This window comes from Vipera ursinii (assembly GCF_947247035.1).
Source record: "Vipera ursinii genome assembly, chromosome: 1".
Classification (NCBI taxonomy): domain Eukaryota; kingdom Metazoa; phylum Chordata; class Lepidosauria; order Squamata; family Viperidae; genus Vipera; species Vipera ursinii.
In genome coordinates this window covers 207160291-207178707 of record NC_139512.1, presented here as the reverse complement: position 1 = coordinate 207178707, position 18417 = coordinate 207160291, and the positions used below count along the sequence as shown (strand labels likewise).

Genomic DNA, 18417 nt, shown 5'->3' with positions numbered 1-18417 from the left:
TGGCCCTGAGCAACCGGAGGGTGGTGGTGGTGGGGACACTTCAAGAAGTCCCCACAACTCACCCACCGCGGACAGTGCTTTCCCCCTTTTTTCCCTCGGACTGCGAAAGTCCAGAAGTGTGTGTGTGTGTGTGTGTGTGTGTGTGTGTGTGTGTGTCTGTGTGCGCGGGGAGCGGGAGGAAAATGCCCCGACGTGCTTCTCTCCCCAGCGCGGAGGAGAGAGCCTCCCCTCCACCCAGGCGGGCAAAGCCTTAGGGGCGTTTCTTTCGGCCTTTGGGCCGCCCCCTCGTGCTCGTCCCTTAGGCCCGGGCGGAGTGGGCGGCGCTGGTGCTCGTTCCTCAGCCAGGACGCCGAGCTAACTGCGCGAGCCCTGCCCGTCTGTCGCCCAGCCAGGCAGCGAACGAGCGAGCGAGCGAGCCAGCGGCCGCGGGACGGAGCCGGGAGTTTGTCAAGTGGCGTCTGGCGCTCGACGGGAGGCCGCTGGCCAGGCGAGGAAGCCGCCCGCCCGGCTCAAGAAAGCTCGCTCTTTCTTCCCCCCACCCCCGCTCCTCCTTCGCCATGGCCGAGGCGCCTCACCCCGTGGAGACCGACCCGGATTTCCAGCCGCTGGCCCGCCCGAGGTCCTGCACTTGGCCTCTACCCCGTCCGGAGCTCGCCCCGTCCAGTCCGGGACAGACGCCCAGCGCAACTCCGGCGAGGGCCGCGTCCCCGTCCCGCTGCGGGCGGGTGACGGCCCTCGGCGCCTCCTCCGCCGGCGCTGACCTGCTGAGCTTGCTGGAAGCGGGCGGAGGCGACGGCTTCGAGGCGGGCACGGGCAGCTCCGGAGCGGCGGACCTGGGAGTTTCAGGCGGCTGCCTTTGCGGGGACTTTCCGTGCCTTCAGCACCCCCAGCCGCAGCAGCACGCAGGGCCCGCCGCCTTGGCCTCGGTGACGGGCCCTCGCAAGAGCAGCTCTTCCCGCCGCAACGCTTGGGGCAACTTGTCCTACGCGGACCTCATCACGAAGGCGATCGAAAGCGCCCCGGAGAAGCGGCTCACTCTCTCCCAGATCTACGAGTGGATGGTCAAGAACGTGCCCTACTTCAAGGACAAGGGGGACAGCAACAGCTCCGCCGGATGGAAGGTTAGCAGGCCTCGGAGCTGGGTGGGTGGGTGGGTGGGTGGGTGGCATTGCCCCTCGCCCGTCCAACTCTGGCCAACTTTGCTTGGGCGCGTAGGAAATGCGGAAAGGCTACAAACTCTGCCTCGCCGAGAGGTAACGCGAGGCCGGCAGAGGCGAGGAGGAGGAGGAGGGAAGGGGAAAGAGCCGAGCAATATAGCTGCTGCCCAAAAAGACCCTGGTCGTTTCCTCCGCTTCCTGCCCTGGCAAATCTGCAGAGAGCCGGCGGGATAAATAATCTCTAGTTGGCTCGGATGCATCGTTCGCCCTTTTCCCTTCTTCCTTATTGATTCTGGGGTGTCTTAGGGCTGGGGTATTCGGTGGGACTTTTCGTTTTCCCTCTGCGTCCTTTTTTCTTCTTTGGCGTTGGCAAATGAGGAGCCGCTAGGTTGAAGAAGGGTCCCCACCGATCCTTCGGTCCTTTTCCTGTCTTTGTCCCAGTTGCTATACATAACTCGCTAGACAGCTGGTTTCAAGCACAGCTGTGTCATTTCCTCTGGTATTTTTGAGAGGCCCTTCGGTGATCCAGGCAACTTGAGCAGTTTTGCTTGACTAACAAACTTGCAGCCTTTCTGAACTTGATGCTCTTTGAGTCTTTCACGCGCGGCCACAGGATAGTCCAACACATCTGGAGGGCGTCGCATTGGCTAAGGTTGGATTGAGGAATAACTGGATATTACAGGTTTAGCTGTTTTGCCCGGTGCAAAGTTGACTTCTTTTCTATATTTGCTTCTATATTGTACCAAGGCAGGTTTTTCTTCCTGTCCTGAAAACTTCCTGAGTTCATAGCCACGGTCAGTTAATCCACCTTAAGCATCTATGTATCTGATAGCTTTGAGAAAGTACAAAACTAGGAGAAACAAATACTGTATAACAGTTATACTGTATACTGTTGAGTACTGTATACTCAACACTATATATATATATATATTTTGGAAAGGTACTGCTACACTCATAATTTATTAATGTATCTTGGTGCAGATGTTACCTAATTGAGATGCTTGATCTTTGGGGGGGTTCCTTCCAACCGGCAAGATATTACAGCTTACTGATATTTGAGACTTTCTCTTGGGAATGGATATGTTTTGTTGGTTCCTGAATGGTCACTAGCTGTTTAAGTTCAATAAAATAGTGTATGAATATTATCTCCACACTTTCCAAAGTAAAAAAAATGGAGTTGAGCACTGACATTTTTTGGCAAAAGGAAAAGAACAAAATTATTAATATATTAAGGAGATACAGTGCTGATTCACAACAAATTCCCATTGTGACAATTAGGGGGAAAAATGACAAGTGCAATGGCAATCTTCATCAAAGTTAGCCTTTTGGTGTGCCCAATATTGCCAATCCCAGAAGGACATTATATGGAAATATACTGTATGAGCAGTGGAACTTCTTGGTAGCAGGTCATTTGAGAAAATAAATAGTTTGTTGGCTTTCCCATCTCCATTTCTGGAAGAAAAAAACTAGTTAACAGTCATCATTTGCTTAGCTAACATATTATTAAAGAAAACATAATCCCCAGATTTAGTTTCATATTAAATTAGCTTTAATTAATTCAGTATTTACAGTTCTAATAAATAGATCCCGTAAATACAATGAACAGGATAATAGTTTTCAATTTCAGCAAGGAAAAATAGGAAACACACTTCAATAAAGTCATGGGCAATCCAGTAAAGTAACTGTTCAAATGTTTACGGATTGTTGAGATTAAATGTTCAGTAGGAAACTATTTCCAGTTTCCTTTTGTATGGACGTAATTTCAAATATAATTGATCTCTGTTGTTTATGTAGACAGTCATAATTTGAGTATGTCACAAATACTGAACTTCTCTACAGAAATCTGGTATGTACTAATACAGTAGGAAAGTAGGAAATGTTCCTACCTTTAACAAGTTTAGACAAAAAATGCTTTTCTTGGTGAAGGGAAACATTGTTTTACCCAGGAAAATGTATGCTAATAAATATTTTACATAGCATGGCTGTGCAAGGTTCTAGCTGCTGATGCCTAGTGAATAAGGTCAACACAGAGTGAAAACATATGTACAATACTCGGTATTCAGTAAAATACATCTATTATTCTCAGTGTTTGAATTGCTTAAAAAGTCAATACAAATATTTGTGTGCAATTTTGTTTGAAGTGTTCTGCAATATTTGCATTATTTGGCAAGTACGTTTCCTTGAAATGCTATTTTTATACAATTCTCTAGAGCAGACATGTCAAACACAAGGTCTGGGGGCCAGATCCGGCCCACGAAGTGGTTTCATGTGGCCCGCGAAGCCATCCTGGAAACAGTGAGGGAACGGCCCCCACTGCCTTGGCCCTGGCCCAGAGACCCTACTTCTGCCAGAGACCTGGCCATGCCCACCCAGTAGGCCATATGCACTCTAGCCATGCCTACCCAGTAGGCCACGCCCACCCTGGCCATACCCACCCGGCCCCTTGAGGGCAACTGCAATGCTGATGTGGCCCTCAATGAAATTGAGTTTGACACCCCTGCTCTACAGAGTACATTTGATGGTACATGCATTTTTAAAAATTGGAAATCAGGGACTATTACATTCCAGTTTATACTAGGAAAGTTCAGTGTAATTTGGTTCATATTAAATTCAGATCAAATGAATATGTTGTCTTCCTAGACACAAATAATTTTCTTGCATTTGACTGATGCAAAACCAAATGGCACTTATTTCATTACATTTGTATTCAGCAATTTTTAGCATTCAAGTAAAATCTAGTTTTGATAAATCTTGGTAATATATTTACTTTGAAATAATTATACATGATAATAATATAAAAAACCATCTTTCTTCAGTGCTGGTATAATGCCTGAGCCAGGTATTCCTGGCTGTCCATACTGTTTATCTCTTAAAAGATTAAAATGCTACTACAATATAGTACATTCCTTAGTTTTAAAACTTTAGTTATTGCAAAAACAACTGATCAGAATGCAGTTTGGCTTAGCAAAAGCTGCAACTTTGAAATTTTATTCCATGTGGTATCTGTATCCCTTGAATCATATAATAATTACGGTAGTATGGATAAAATTAGAGAAACCAGATCTGGACTGTAAGAATCCCGATGACCACTAGATGGCAGGAATGAGAGACAAAAAACTTCACTTTGTTTGCTCCCATCTAGTAATTGTCCTGGGATTTGCAGGCCAGATCTGGTGACCTTAGAAAAAATAAGCAACCTCTGTGTAAAATCTGCATATAGATCACAGCCTACTGTTCGCTATGCTGCAGAAATGCTGTTTGAGTCATCTGAGCTTTCTGTCAGTAAAAGTAGCCAGAAGTTTTCACTGATTTGCCCTTTTTTTGCATTTCCAATCTGTTCTGGAGGCTTCAAAACAACATGGAAAATGGTATGATGAATTGTTCAGAGAAGAGGAATTGCCAAAGTGCTCTTTTTTTTTTCCTGCTCACGGTGGCCTCTGTACGAAGATGGATTTCAAATAGATAACAACTTGTGTTTAAAATTCTATATTTCCTTCTGTGTTTTTCGTGATATAACCTAATAAATCTAATCCTCAACTATCTCTGACAAAGGACAGTTTTGTCCTTTGAGCGCCAAGAAATTTGTGTGAATCAGTTTATTTGAGTCGTAAAAAATGAATCGTAACCTGACCAGGTTATATGTCAATAGCTATTTGTTCCATTTTTATAGAGGAACTGGCTTTGAAAGATGATTTGGTATGATAGGATTAAAAGGAGACTCCTAATATGTGAGTCTTTGTCAGTGTTTCAGCACTGCGAACATCCTTGATGTAGCTATTCACACCTCTCAATGCCCTCTGTCTGAACTGTGATGGATTTATCAATTTGATTTTTGAATAGTTTTACTCAAAAAGTAAATCAAGTAAGATAGATTTACTCATCCATATGTCAAAGTGATAATGTAGATTTCATTGTGCTCTATATTCATAAGTCAGTACAGACGGTGTTGATGACAAGCAACCTGTTACTGATGAAAATTATGTAAAATCTGTGTATTTGATTCAGTTTACTTGCTTCTGGCCTGAAAATTGAGGACAATATTATAACTATCAAAATAGGAGCTTCAGTATATGCATGTGAATTAGATATTCCATATTAGAAAGGAATATACCAACAAAGCAGCAATTCTTCTCAGTTTTGAGAAGAGTGATCATCTGTTTCCTGAATATTTTTACTTTCTTGTTGCTTAAAGTACAGCAATTGTTGCTAATGAAAACTGACTCTCCCATGCTTAAATGTTCTTTTAGGCTTTTAGGAAAAAATTGGCAACTGGCTGTTTGGAGCTATGATTCCTGTAAAGTCAAGCCAGGATAGCCAGTGGTCAGATATAATCTGAATTTTAGAAATATCCAGGAATTAGAATTGTATCCTTTAGGGGTCATTTTAGTAATTCTGAAAAGTGAAAAAGTATAGAAGTTGCTCTGCTTCTAATATGAATATGTCTCCACACCTCAACAAAAAAGGATTAAATGATATGTTTCTACTTCTCTTCAGAGTGGACTTTTTAAAAGGAGTTTTTTAAAGAAATAAGACTGTATAACAATATACTGTCACACAAAATATTTTGAAACCGTATACTAATTTTTGTTTGAAAACAACAAAAGAGTTTCATTGTGCCCACTTTCTGAAATACTACGGTTGCCTCAAGAAGATAAAAAATTATCCTCATCTGGTTGTGAGGATACCTGTTCCAAGTTGTACCACATGAACTAAAAAGCCTCTTTTGTTTTGTGATCGTTTCGTTTCGTATCTTTAAAGTATTTAGGTTGTGATAAGGCTCTTTTGTATAGGCTGGGCAGGAGAGAAAAGTCCTACTTCTTTTCTAAGTTTTTTGCAACTTTGGTGAAAAAGAATATCAAGATTAGTTGGACAGTGGCTTTATTGTGAAGCTCCGATCGCCCCTTCAAGTGAAGTGAGAAATCAGTTCTGAATTACCTGCATGTGTCTGAGGTACAGACATAAGAAAGTATAAAACTGATAATTTCTTTATCTGCAGCTCGGATTTCCTGGTTACATTTGACACTTGGATGATCTCTCATTAGAGTGGAAAAAATGACAGCCTCTTATAGGAAACAATATACTAAAGATGTCTCCCCCTCATTCTGTTCTCGAAAAGTAAAAAGCTGCATCAGGTGCTTTTGTATTTCTTTAAATCCCAGTCATTCTATGTTGGAAAATTATATTTTTCTTTTAAACAAACCTTGCACATATTTCCTGTGCTAGAAAAATGGAAATCACTGGTCCAGTGTTATAATATTGAAGATACTATTTTTGCATTATTGGTTCATACATGCAACAGAAGTTCATCAGATTGTCTATGTATTAGGCTTCCATGGATGTATGCTGGTGTTTCAGCTGAAGCTCACAGTCATGTCTTCCAATTCAGGTGGAAGCTGAAGTTCTTAATGTCTCACAACAACTCTTCATTAATAAAATATTAATGAAATATTAAATAAAATATTTTAGGATCTGTTACCTGTTTAATCTGCATGATCATTGTAACGCTGAAGATAAGTTTTATAACAAAATGGTGACAATAAATTTGCTTACGCCTGAATAGACTTCTCTGCAGAAAAAATGCTGGTTTGTTATACGTAAATTCAAAGCCCACTAATAGGAAGGTTCACAGAAGTAAAAAAAAATCGCTATAATTAGAACATCTTTAAATTAAATTAAATTAAATTGTTATTAGTAAACAAATCATTGGATGTTGCTTGTTTATTTAAATGATTTATGTGGCCCCCTATCTTGGGACTATGACTCTGCACTAATTTACCGATTAAATTAAATGAGAAAAAGATGTCAGTGTTACCCATATAAATTATTTGCATGAAAAATGCTGAGTTTCAGGGCTTTCCTCTTTGGGAAATTGATTGGTTTTTATGCTGCAGCCATCCCCTTCCCCATAGGAATAATGAAACACCTCGCATCCTTCACCTGCATACTGTGCCTTGCTGTCCACTTTGCAAGCTTATAAAAGACATGTGAATTTCTAGCACTTCATACCTGGAAACTGCTTTTAATATCAGAACTAGTATTTTTTCCACTTTGTTACACTATTTGTATTGGTTTTATTATATTATTATGTTATTACACTTTACTATATATTGTATCATGTTAGATTACATTTTATTATACATCATATTATATTTAAAAAATGTTTATGCTGACCATCTCAGTGATACAGCGTATCCAGGTAGCTTACAATTTATTATGATTTTATATAATCTTAATAACTTTCTAATGTTATTTTATATTTCTTTGCCCGAGAAGATGTTGTTGCTTGGGATAGCGCAATTAACTATAAAATTATGAAATATTTATTCAGTACAAACTATTTTGATTTTTTTTCAGGGTAAACCGGGCACTTTTTTCTATATATACTGTATTTTCTTAAAAACAGACCGTTAAAGACTTGTATACCTGCATATGAAATCACTTTTTATTTAGAAATCAGGGGACTTTGGCTGATATCAAAAAAACATAAGTTAGACTGCATTTGTTTAGTACTTGATTGGGAGGTCACTGCAAAAGAGCAGGCCTATAAGAGGCTGGGGAATTAAAAATGTAAAATAAAGCAGGGGCAGCCAGTTCTGTAATGCCGCCAAGAAAACTACGGATATGAGCACATCATAAGCAGTTGAGCTCAACTTGACTTCACTTACTAGTTTAAGAATAGTAATTGAGGACATTTGCAATGTATGGCAGTGAAAGTTGGACCATAAGAAAGGCTGAGCGCAAAAGAATTGAGGCCTTTGAACTCTGGTGCTGGAGAAGACTCCTGCGAGTCCCTTGGACTGCAAGGCGATCAAACCGGTCAGTCCTAGAGGACATCAACCCTGACTGCTCTTTAGAAGGCCAGATCCTGAAGCTAAAACTCAAATCCTTTGGCCACCTAATGAGGAGGAAGGACTCACTGGAGAAGAGCCTAATGCTGGGAAAGATTGAGGGCAAGAGAAGAAGGGGACGACAGAGAATGAGGTGGCTGGATGGAGTCACTGAAGCAGTAGGCGTGAGCTTAAATAGACTCCAGAAGATGGTAGAGGACAGGAAGGCCTGGAGGAACATTGTCCATAGGGTCGCGATGGGTCGGACACGACTTCGCAACTAACAACAACAACAATTGAGGACATGGGTTTGATTTTGAAGCCTGTCTATTGTACAATCTAATAGTTGTAACAGTGTTAGTACTAGTTTTATTATACTTTTTGTATAACAATAACTATGACACTAATAACACTAGCACTAATAAGAATAATGCTAAGAATATCTTTTTGTAAGTAAAAAGAGATGGACTTGTCTGCAATTCATTTTTTTCTCCTTTCTTTCCAATATAAGTAATAATCAGTGCTTTTTTTGTAAAAGAAAAAGGTGCCGGAACTCACACATGTCATACAACCCGTCTTGCCTACCCTACAAGGGTTCCATCCAAAAAAGGTGCCGGAACTCCGTTCTGGGCGTTTTATGACAAAAAAAGCCCTGGTAATAATAATTTATTAAATTTACATGCCACCCCACTCCCATTGACTCTGTTATTTCCCAGCTTTCATTATTATTTTTTCTGCATGTATTTTTTCCTGCTGCAATAGTAGAAAAAAAAATCTTGAGCAAGTCTTTCTGCTCTGTGGTCCTGTTTGTTACATTTTCCCACATTACTAGAGAAGTGGTAAGAAAACTGTACTTGCATGTCAAAATGCTAATTGAGGATACAGGTGTAATTTTGACACCTGCCCAGTGTACAGCTTAAAGAACTGCAATATTAAAAGCAGACCCCAAAGGAAATTTATTACTATCAAATAGCTTGGAAACGACGGCATGCTGCCATCCAATATTGACTGCCAAGAGGCATGTTTAAAAATATTTTTTCAGGATATGCTTTCCCATGTTTTACTGCCTCAACATTTCCTCCTACTGATTACTGTAATGATTCTTCTTTTATATGCTTGCTTTTATATGCTTGCCCAGCAATTTAAAGCTAGTCGTCTTAGATGGAAATACAAGAAAGGTTACTGGTTGTGCTATCCCTATACTTTACTTTCTTTCTCCCTCTCTCCCTCTTTCTCCCCCTCCCCCTCCCCCTCCCTCCCTCTCCCTCTCTCTTCCTCCCTCCCCCCTCCCTCTCCCTGAGTCCTTAGGGAGAAGGGCGGTATACAAATCAAATAAATAAATAAATAAATAAATAAATAAATAAATAAATAAATAAATAAATAAATATGTATATATAAGGCGTTTATCCTGCAGTGTATAGACAATGGCTAAAATGATGATGATGGTGTGTGTGTGTCTCTGTGTGTGAATATCACTATTAAATCTGTCTTATCCAGAGAAAATTAAACACAATACTGTATTCCCATCTTTCTTAGGGAAGCAAGAACATGGATGATCACCATCATTTAGTGAAACTATGCATCTAAATGCATTTGAGTGTACATCTTAACTTAACATGGTTTCCTGGTACTTCTGTACTAACACTTCTCTAATATTGGTGTGCTTGTAGAGACATGAAAAAGGAGTCAGCCATGTGATCAAAACCTCTCTTTTAAGGGGTATAATATGTAATGTGCATAAAAAGGTTGGGGGTTCACTCATGCAGTTGTGGCTACCATCTTGACTTTTTTTTGATATAAACACCTCACAGATGTTCTGTGTTCTAGGGTCATTTGATTTTCATGGACTCAAATGATGTCAAGTGTTTTTTAAAATAAATTACCTGTAATTTCGTATAGCTTTTATGGGTGAGTAAGTTCTGGCAGTGTTGTGAACGGCCTCTACATCCTTAAATTTGTTTTTTTTATTAATGTACTTAATTTATATCCCTCTTTTCTATCCAGTCAGGGTGATCAGGCTGACTCGCATAAAGAGATACAAAAACCAGGGCTTTTTTTTCTCATAGAACACTCAAAACGGCATTCCAGCACCTTTTCTTTTTGCAAAAAAAAAGCTCCCTCTGAAAGCCTTTTGCAGGGCTAGGCAATCTTGGCCCTTTTTTATGACTCGTAGACTTCAACTCCCAGAAATCCTGAGCCAGCCATGATGAGGGGAAAGGGAGAGGTTTCCAAGCTGAGCCATGCTGGCTCAGGAATTCTGGGAGTTGAAGTCCTTGAGTCATAAAAGAGCCTGCACTAGAGGAGGACATTAAAATTATTTACAGGGTTACTTCTTTAGGACCTAAATTTTTAGAATCTAAAACAGCTAATTCAAAAAAGCCAACAGGAAAGAACTTCACATTTTTCATCTGCTTCTGTCTTTTGGAAGGTAAAATTAGATAACAAAATAATCTATTTCCTAGGTTAACGTCTCTGCAATGAAATCAATAAAGGTAACAGGAAAGAAATGAGAAAAATTTTTCTCAATGTAATATGTCTAATTTAGCTGATGCTAGAAAAAAATAGTATCTTTTGTACATACTCTTGAAAACTATTTTGAATCTAACCATCTATTATAACTAAACCACTTTAAATTAAACAATTCTTAAGTGAAATATTCTTAATTTGGACTTTTACTGTTTGGACTGTTGTGTATTTTGAAAAATAGATTATTTAGAATCTAGTTTTGTTGCACTTCAGTCTTTAAATAATTAACCTAGTATATACATAACAATATATGATGTTTTCCATGGTGAGCTTAACATCAATAACATTTATTAAAAAGGCTAAAATAATTTCTGGTGGTATTATCAGTACATTAAAATTTTGTTTAGTCACAATCTTTCACTTTTCACATTCTGGAAAAGCAGTGGTCATGTATCCTAGCAAAAGATGTTACATATGTGCATAAGCGTAGTCAGTAGCATATGCCTTTTTTAAAATATCAAACATGCAAAGAAACAAAAATAAGTCCAAAATATCTGTATTACATCCAAAAATACCAACTTTGCAACCAATATTTCTCATCCATAACTATGGCACCCTAAGGATACCTGCATACATGCAAATGCTTCTCTGGGATCAGTAACGCAGCAGGGATTGCTTTTTCCTTCCAGTAACAGATTGCTGGGAAATACCAAACATGGCCTTAAAAATTCCAATGTTTGTTACAAATTTTTCTGGATGTGGTTGGAAAGAGGCCTAGAAATGCCAGCACAAATACATCACGCTTGCTGAACGTGCACACGCAACTAATTACAATCTTCAATTATATGTGATATATCCAGGGCTTTTTTTCCCATAGAATGCTCAGAATGGTGTTCTGGCACCTTTTTTTGCACACACACACACACACACACACACACACACACACACACGCTGAAGGAAACTGTTCTGGAGAGCCAAATTCTCCTCAGGCAGCCAGGTTGCAGAGCAGCAGAATGCATCGCAGCGACAGGTCTTCAGATGGCTCAAATCGAAGGAAATGTGATCTGTACAGGCTAATTTAAAAGTGGGAGGGTAAGAAGGGCCGAGTGTGAACAGGTTGCTTAGCAACCTGCTTAAAGTCTCTGTAACTTTCAGCTCCCGATGCCTTGCCTTTTTTAAGCTGGGAAGTTGGAAAAAAGGCTAAAAAGAAGGCAATAGAGTGCTATCAAAGAAAATGTATAGATATAGCCAGCAGATGTTTAGGGAACCTTTATTTTTCATACACTGTTCGAATTTTGTTTTAATGCCATGGTAATATACAATCAAATAGAGTCAGTCTTTTTTTTTAATCCCAAAGCATCTGTTTGTTAAATACAGTATAACAAAGTTTTGAATGATGGAATTATTTTTTATCTAAGGATAACTAATGATAACAGCTCTTAAATCTGTTATTTTGTTTTATTTTTGCACAAAAAATTGTATAATTTGCATTTGTATTCATTTACAAATAGAATATGTTGTTAAAATGTATTGGTGTTGAAATAATTAGTGCACACATATAACTAAAACCCCAGTGTATTGCATTTGGCAACTGTACTAAAATAAAAAATCTCATTGTCAACCAATATAATTCATTTAATTTGAAATCAAGTGAAAAATTGATTTAAATTATTTTATTAAAACAAATTAATGGCAATTCTTTTATAAGAAGTTGCCTCAAACAAAATGAGTTTGACATGCCTGCTCTAGATAGTTGAATGCTTCAAAATAAATTCTAGACCAGGCCTGTACATGCAGCCTACCAAGCACCCTTTGACAGAACACAGACTTTTTTTTTTTAAAAAAAAGTAATAAAATCATCACCACTGCCCTGAAAGTCATGTTGCCTAGTGCCTCCATGGCTTACCATGACCACGAACTCCAACACTGTAGACGCTCCTCTAGTCACCAAATCATTGATTAGCCCACCAGCATTCCTTTGCAGACCACAAAGATTTTTAATTTATCAGTGTGGGCCTTTCCCTTCTACAAGTTGCACAGACCTCTTCTAGATTTTTCTCTTGCCTTTTTGAGTTAACTCCTTGGTCTGTCATTGAGCAAGAATTGACTTTGTAGGAAAGCATATTATCATTTGATGTATATTTAACATATGTTCTACCTTTATTTACCGATTATATAATATTTGTATGCAATCCACATGGCGAGGTTTGGGGCAACTTACAATATTTTTAAAATCATAAGATTAAAACATAAAAGCAGGGCTTTTTTGTCATAGAACGCTCAGAATGGTGTTCCGGCACCCTTTTTTTGCATAAAAAAAGCTTTTGCACAAGCTATGCTACTCCCTCTATTGGCTTTTGAAAGCCTATTGGCTTTCGAAAGCTAACAGGAATTGCTGCTGAGCGTGCCAAAAAACCTGGCCAGCAAACATTGCACTGGCAAGTTGTCTGCAGTGAAGGCGAGTTGGCAGGAACTTTGCATCCCTCCCTGCTGCCTAACTACACCATCTCAACTAGGTAAGTAAGAGAGGACGAGTGGGAGGTGGGTCCTGCGGAATCCATGTGCACTCCTTCCTTGTGCTCACCCGTGTCAGCCAGGCTGGTGGCCTACCTGGTGCTGGACCTGTGCCACTGTCGCTTTGCCTTGCGTGCCTAAGTGGCCACCCTGCATCACCTGGCCCCCACCGCCTCCGCTGCCCACCCTGCGCAGCCCCGCCATATAGAGTGGGCCCTGCTGCTCCCACAGCACCAGCTGCGCCGGCTCCGGCCCCGGGGGGCAGCCCGCCACCAACACCCCTCGCAACTGTGACTGCAGCAGCGCCCCCCTGCCCCCTCGCCTCCTGCGCCCACCAAGATGAGAGTTCCGGCACCTTTTTTTTTTTAGAAAAAAAGCACTGTACAAAACAATATTCAAAGATGGGATTACGTTTTTTAAAATGACATCATAAAACAGGGGTGTCCAACTGCCGGCCCGCGAGCCAGATGCATCATGCTGAAACCGTGCCCACCCCATTACCGGCAATGGAGAAAAAGTTGTGACACATCAAGTGACGTTTATTTATTTTTATTTTTATTTTTATTTTTATAACATTTATATCCCGCCCTTCTCCGAAGACTCAGGGCGGCTTACAAGCTTAGCAGTAGCCTTCATTCTATGTATATGCCTGCTTGTTAGGGCTTTCACACACACCCCAAGCGGCATTATTACAAAGTCAGCTTATTGCCCCCAATAATCTGGGTCCTCATTTTACCTACCTCGGAAGGATGGAAGGCTGAGTCAACCTTGAGCCTGGTGGGACGCGAACCTGCACTAATTGCAGGCAGCTGGTGTTACTTAAGGAGGCATTAGCCCACTGCTCCACCAAGGCGAGTTTGACACCCCTATCATAAAAGACCTGATTGAAGAACCAAGATTTAATTTCTTTTTCAAAAGTTATGAACCTCAGGAACAGACACACCTGTAAGGAAGAACACTTAAGTGATTCAGAAGAAGGCATTCTTTTGCATACCAAAGGGGGGGAAAAACCCACCTCCAAAAGGAGAAGTATTTTCAAGAGAAATTTTACTTCTTGATAGTAACCCTGTGACTCAGTACATTTTGGAAGAAGAATGTCATAAATACCAAATGAGTCAAGTTTAGTCATTAGTATATTATATAAGTCTCATTGATTAAGACCAATAATAATATTTCAAGAATGATGTATGTCTGCTTTATTTCAAAAGCAAGATAATCTCAGTGTTTAAATGTAATATTAAGCCCAGCTTGTTAAACAAATATACTTTTGGTCAGAAATGCTAAATATAAATTCTTAAAAAGTTTGTATTAAATCCACAAGTGTACATTTCATAAAGTACATTACAGTACATTACCATTTTTACTTTTTTAAAGTTTCTCTTGTTTTTATTTATTTATAGATTACATTTTTATCCCACCTGTATTACTTTATAAGTGATCCAAAGAGATTAAACATTTCATCAGGGATGGAATGTTGGCTTCATTGATTGGGGAAAACTAGTATTTGAAAATATACCATATTTTTTCCTGGTCCTTTTCAGTTTTATCATTTCATCTAAATTTAAAGTGTGCATTTAGTTTTTAAAGGTGCCATTCTGTTAGTTCCTGCCAAGTGATTGTTCTGGAAAATAAAAAGCATTTCCCAAATTGGCAATGTAGTTATGAAAATCTATAGTAAATAACTATAAATACTAAAATAACATTAAAAACCCATTACACAATTACAAAATTAGAACCATAGAAAACAACAAAATATATAATCTGAATACAACAAACTTCAGACTGTAGTTCAGAGGTGTTCAACTGCCGGCCCGCAGGCCAGATGCATCACACACAGGCCACGCCTACCCCAGCTCCGCAAAGGCAAAAAAAGTCAATACATTGCGATACATCATGTGTCGCAATCGGGTTTTACACCTGTGCTCTAGTTCCTCAGAGGTTGCTCGTTAATACAAGGGTATGCAAGGAACATTAATGTATTTTTCGATCAGAAGAGCAGTTTTCTTATCCAAAAGCAGCTGAATCCAGGGGGTGTGCACTCAATTAAAAATAAACAGAGGCTTGCTTGTTCAATTTAAGAGCCTTGGTGGAGCAGTGGGCTAATGCCTCCTTAAGTAACACCAGCTGCCTGCAATTAGTGCAGGTTCGCATCCCACCAGGCTCAAGGTTGACTCAGCCTTCCATCCTTCCGAAGTACGTAAAATGAGGACCCAGATTGTTGGGGGCAATAAGCTGACTTTGTAATAATGCCACTAGGGGGGGGGGGAAGCCCTAATAAGCAGGCATATACATAGAATGAAGGCTATTGCTAAGCACATTGGTTTGTGCTTAAATTGTAAGCCGCCCTGAGTCTTCGGAGAAGGGCGGGATATAAATGGGATTAAAAATTAAAAATAAAAATAAAAATTCATTTATTAGATTTTTTTACCCAACCTTTATTACTTCATAAACAACTCAAGGCAATGAACATACCTAATACTCCTTCCTTCTCTTATTTTCCCCACAACAACAACCCTGTGAGGTAGGTTGGATTGAGAGAGAGTGAGTGATTGGCCCAGTCACCTAGCCGACTTTCATGCCTAAGGTAAGATTAAAATTCACAGTTTCCTGGTTTCTAGCCCAGCACCATTCTTTATGATTTTTTTCAGGGATTACCCCAAGGAAGAGGAAATCTCACTAGATAAGTCTTGAGCAAACATTAGAAAATACCACTTTAAAGAGTTCCTAAACAGTGCCTTTATTTCAGATCTTTCAATGAAGAGAGGATAAGGGTCCCAACATCATATACCGGTATATCAATTAACAGCCTAATCACTGTGTTTTTCTCCAGTGGAACTTCTGGGTGCTTCTGCATATAGGCCACACTGCCATGGTCTAATCATGATTGTGTAAAACCAGAGCTTTTTTTGTCATTGAACGCTCAGAACGGAGTTCCGGCACCTTTTTTGGATGGAACCTTGTATGGTAGGCAAGGCGGGTTGTATGACATGTGTGAGTTCCGGCACCTTTTTCTTTTACAAAAAAAGCACTGCGTAAAACTGTTGCTAGACCAATAAAGGGGAATATTTGTAGCTCAGGGTTGAAATAAGGAGTACCTGGTGCTCTCTGAGCTTGATCGTTTTCTTGCTGGCATTTCATTATCCAAACTAAGTAACATCATCAGTAATAAGGAGTGAGGTTTACTCTCAGTTTATTCTTCTTCTGTGTAAACTGAGAGCAGACCCCGTTCCTTACTATCACTGATGATGTTACCTAGTTTGGGTAATAAAATGTCTGCAAGAAAACAGCCAAGCACAGAGGGCACCAAGGGCCTCTCACTGTTGCTAGATCAGACTGACTCAGAAATAAGTGCAGCTTGTATATTAGGTGTAGTGAAATGTTTCTACTATCACCAGTGGTAGTAATTTAGATGCAGCTGAAAATCAAGGAGTCCTTGCAGACCTGATCTTTTAATGGGAGGGAGGGGCAACTGTATGCAAAATAGGCTGAACTCTACCCCAAATTAAATACTGCTTTTCTGCTTGCCGTTCACATTCTGGTGTTTTTCTCTCTCCCTCTTTTTTTTTCCCAACTGAGCTGGGGAAATTACAAATGAATAATAATTCTGATGTGATTCTTAAACAGAATTTCTACATTGTTCAGATGTCATTTTCTCTTCCTATTTGGAATTGGATGGGGAATCTATCTGAACTCTCATTTTTTTTAATGGCATTACTATTTTTAATAGGCTTGTCACTTGTAAGAAAAAATAAAGGAAATAATTGAAATATCCCTCTACTGTTATACCCCTAGAGATATATAAACATGAGGAGGGAGATTGTTCTGGCCTTCCTTCTATACTAACTGTAGAAAAGAGATCTGTGTGGCTCAACTTTAGTGAGACTGTTCAAGGGTCAAATCAGTAGCTTAACTTGGACTAGCAAGAAGTAGTAAAATAGGGTGAACCTGCAAACAGGCATTTAGATGCATTAGAGAAGATTCTCTGTTTATCAGACATAATTTAGTTTATTAAAATACATTTCTGTGGGTATTAAAAATATAACAGCCTAAGACAATAAAACCTTAAGAACAGATGCACCATCCGCTTAATAGACATGGTGATTGGGCCAACTGCATTTAAAAACTGAGGGGGCAATTAGTAAAGAACGAATTCTGAATACATATTACATAAACAGTTGTGATAGAAGAGCATTGATTGGTAATACAGTTCTGTATTAAAGAATTTTGATTTTAGTTCTACTTTTAGTAGCTTCTAACTGATTAAAAAAAGCTATTACACATTTTATGTGAAAGGACTCAAGAATGGAAAGCTGAACCCAAGTTTTTCAAAGTATTTTACCAGTACCATAAATATATGCTGCCTACTAATTACTAAATATATAAATTCTCGCACTTCCTTTTGCTGCCCTTAATGTGATGGATTAAATTGAAAACATGTGATTTTAATTGTTGGTAACGAAGTATATAGAATGCTAAGAGCAATAGCCCAGCAGAGTTTGGTCGAAACAATGGATGAAGTCTCATGGCAGGATTGAGAAAACAATAGAAAACAGGATGACATAAAATATAGAACAGCTAATTGCAAGCCAGGGCCCAAGTTAAGAAGTCAGAGAAACTGGAAAAGTCATTTCAGAGAAACAAATAAAAGAGGAAGAGGGGAAATCAAAAGATAGGGAAAGTGGAAAAATAGAATACCGTGTTTCCCTGAAAGTAAGGCCTACCCTGAAAATAAGCCCTAGCTTGATTTTTAGGGTGGGCCTAAAATAAGCCTTATCCCAAAAATAAGCCCTAGTTTTGGGGTGAGGCACACACTTAAAAATCAAGCTGGGGTGGGGGTGTGGAGCTGCCCCATGCACCCCACACCCACTTACATTGCAGCTAGGCCTCTCCTCACTGGCCCACTTCTGCAGCCAGGCCTGCATTTCTCAGTCATAGGCCTTTCCAGAAGGCCACTGCACCCGAGAACCGAGCTATGGATTGAATCCATAGCTCGGTACTGAGCTGCACTGGCCTTCCAGAAAGGCCTGACTGCAAAATGCAGGTTTCGGTCACAAGAAGTAGACCAGCTGGGTGGGGCTGTTGGTGCCAGAGGTGAGTATAAAAGAAACCCCCTGAAAATAAGACCTGGTCTTATTTTGGGGGAAACATGGAGTAGATGGTAGGGCTGACTACTCCTTCAAGTAAAGAATTGGGAGTGATACACTCAAAATATTTCTGGCATTCTGTAAAGAGCTGGTCTGAATAGCAGATATAATGAAACCTTGATTTAAACCACAGATTGGAAGGAAAGGGTTCATTAAATTGAGTATATCATCTGTAGTTACGCCATCATGCAAATGACATTATTAGGCAAATTGGAACCATGGAAATGTTATCTGTTGCCTCTCAAGTCCATTGCATTGAGGCTTCCCTGTATTATCATTAATCCAAGTTAAAGAGGATAATTGGCTTAT

General features: G+C 39.8%; 1 protein-coding gene across 1 annotated transcript in view; it reads left to right on the top strand.

Moving 5' to 3' along the window:
* Window positions 1-358: 358 nt before the first annotated feature.
* FOXO1 (forkhead box O1) overlaps window positions 359-18417 on the top strand; it is a 49477-nt gene continuing 31418 nt past the window's right edge. Inside the window, exon 1 of the mRNA XM_083350748.1 lies at window positions 359-1121. Within this exon, the coding sequence (XP_083206874.1) occupies window positions 558-1121 (564 nt within the window). The 5' untranslated portion in view covers window positions 359-557. The remainder of the gene's footprint in view (window positions 1122-18417) is intronic.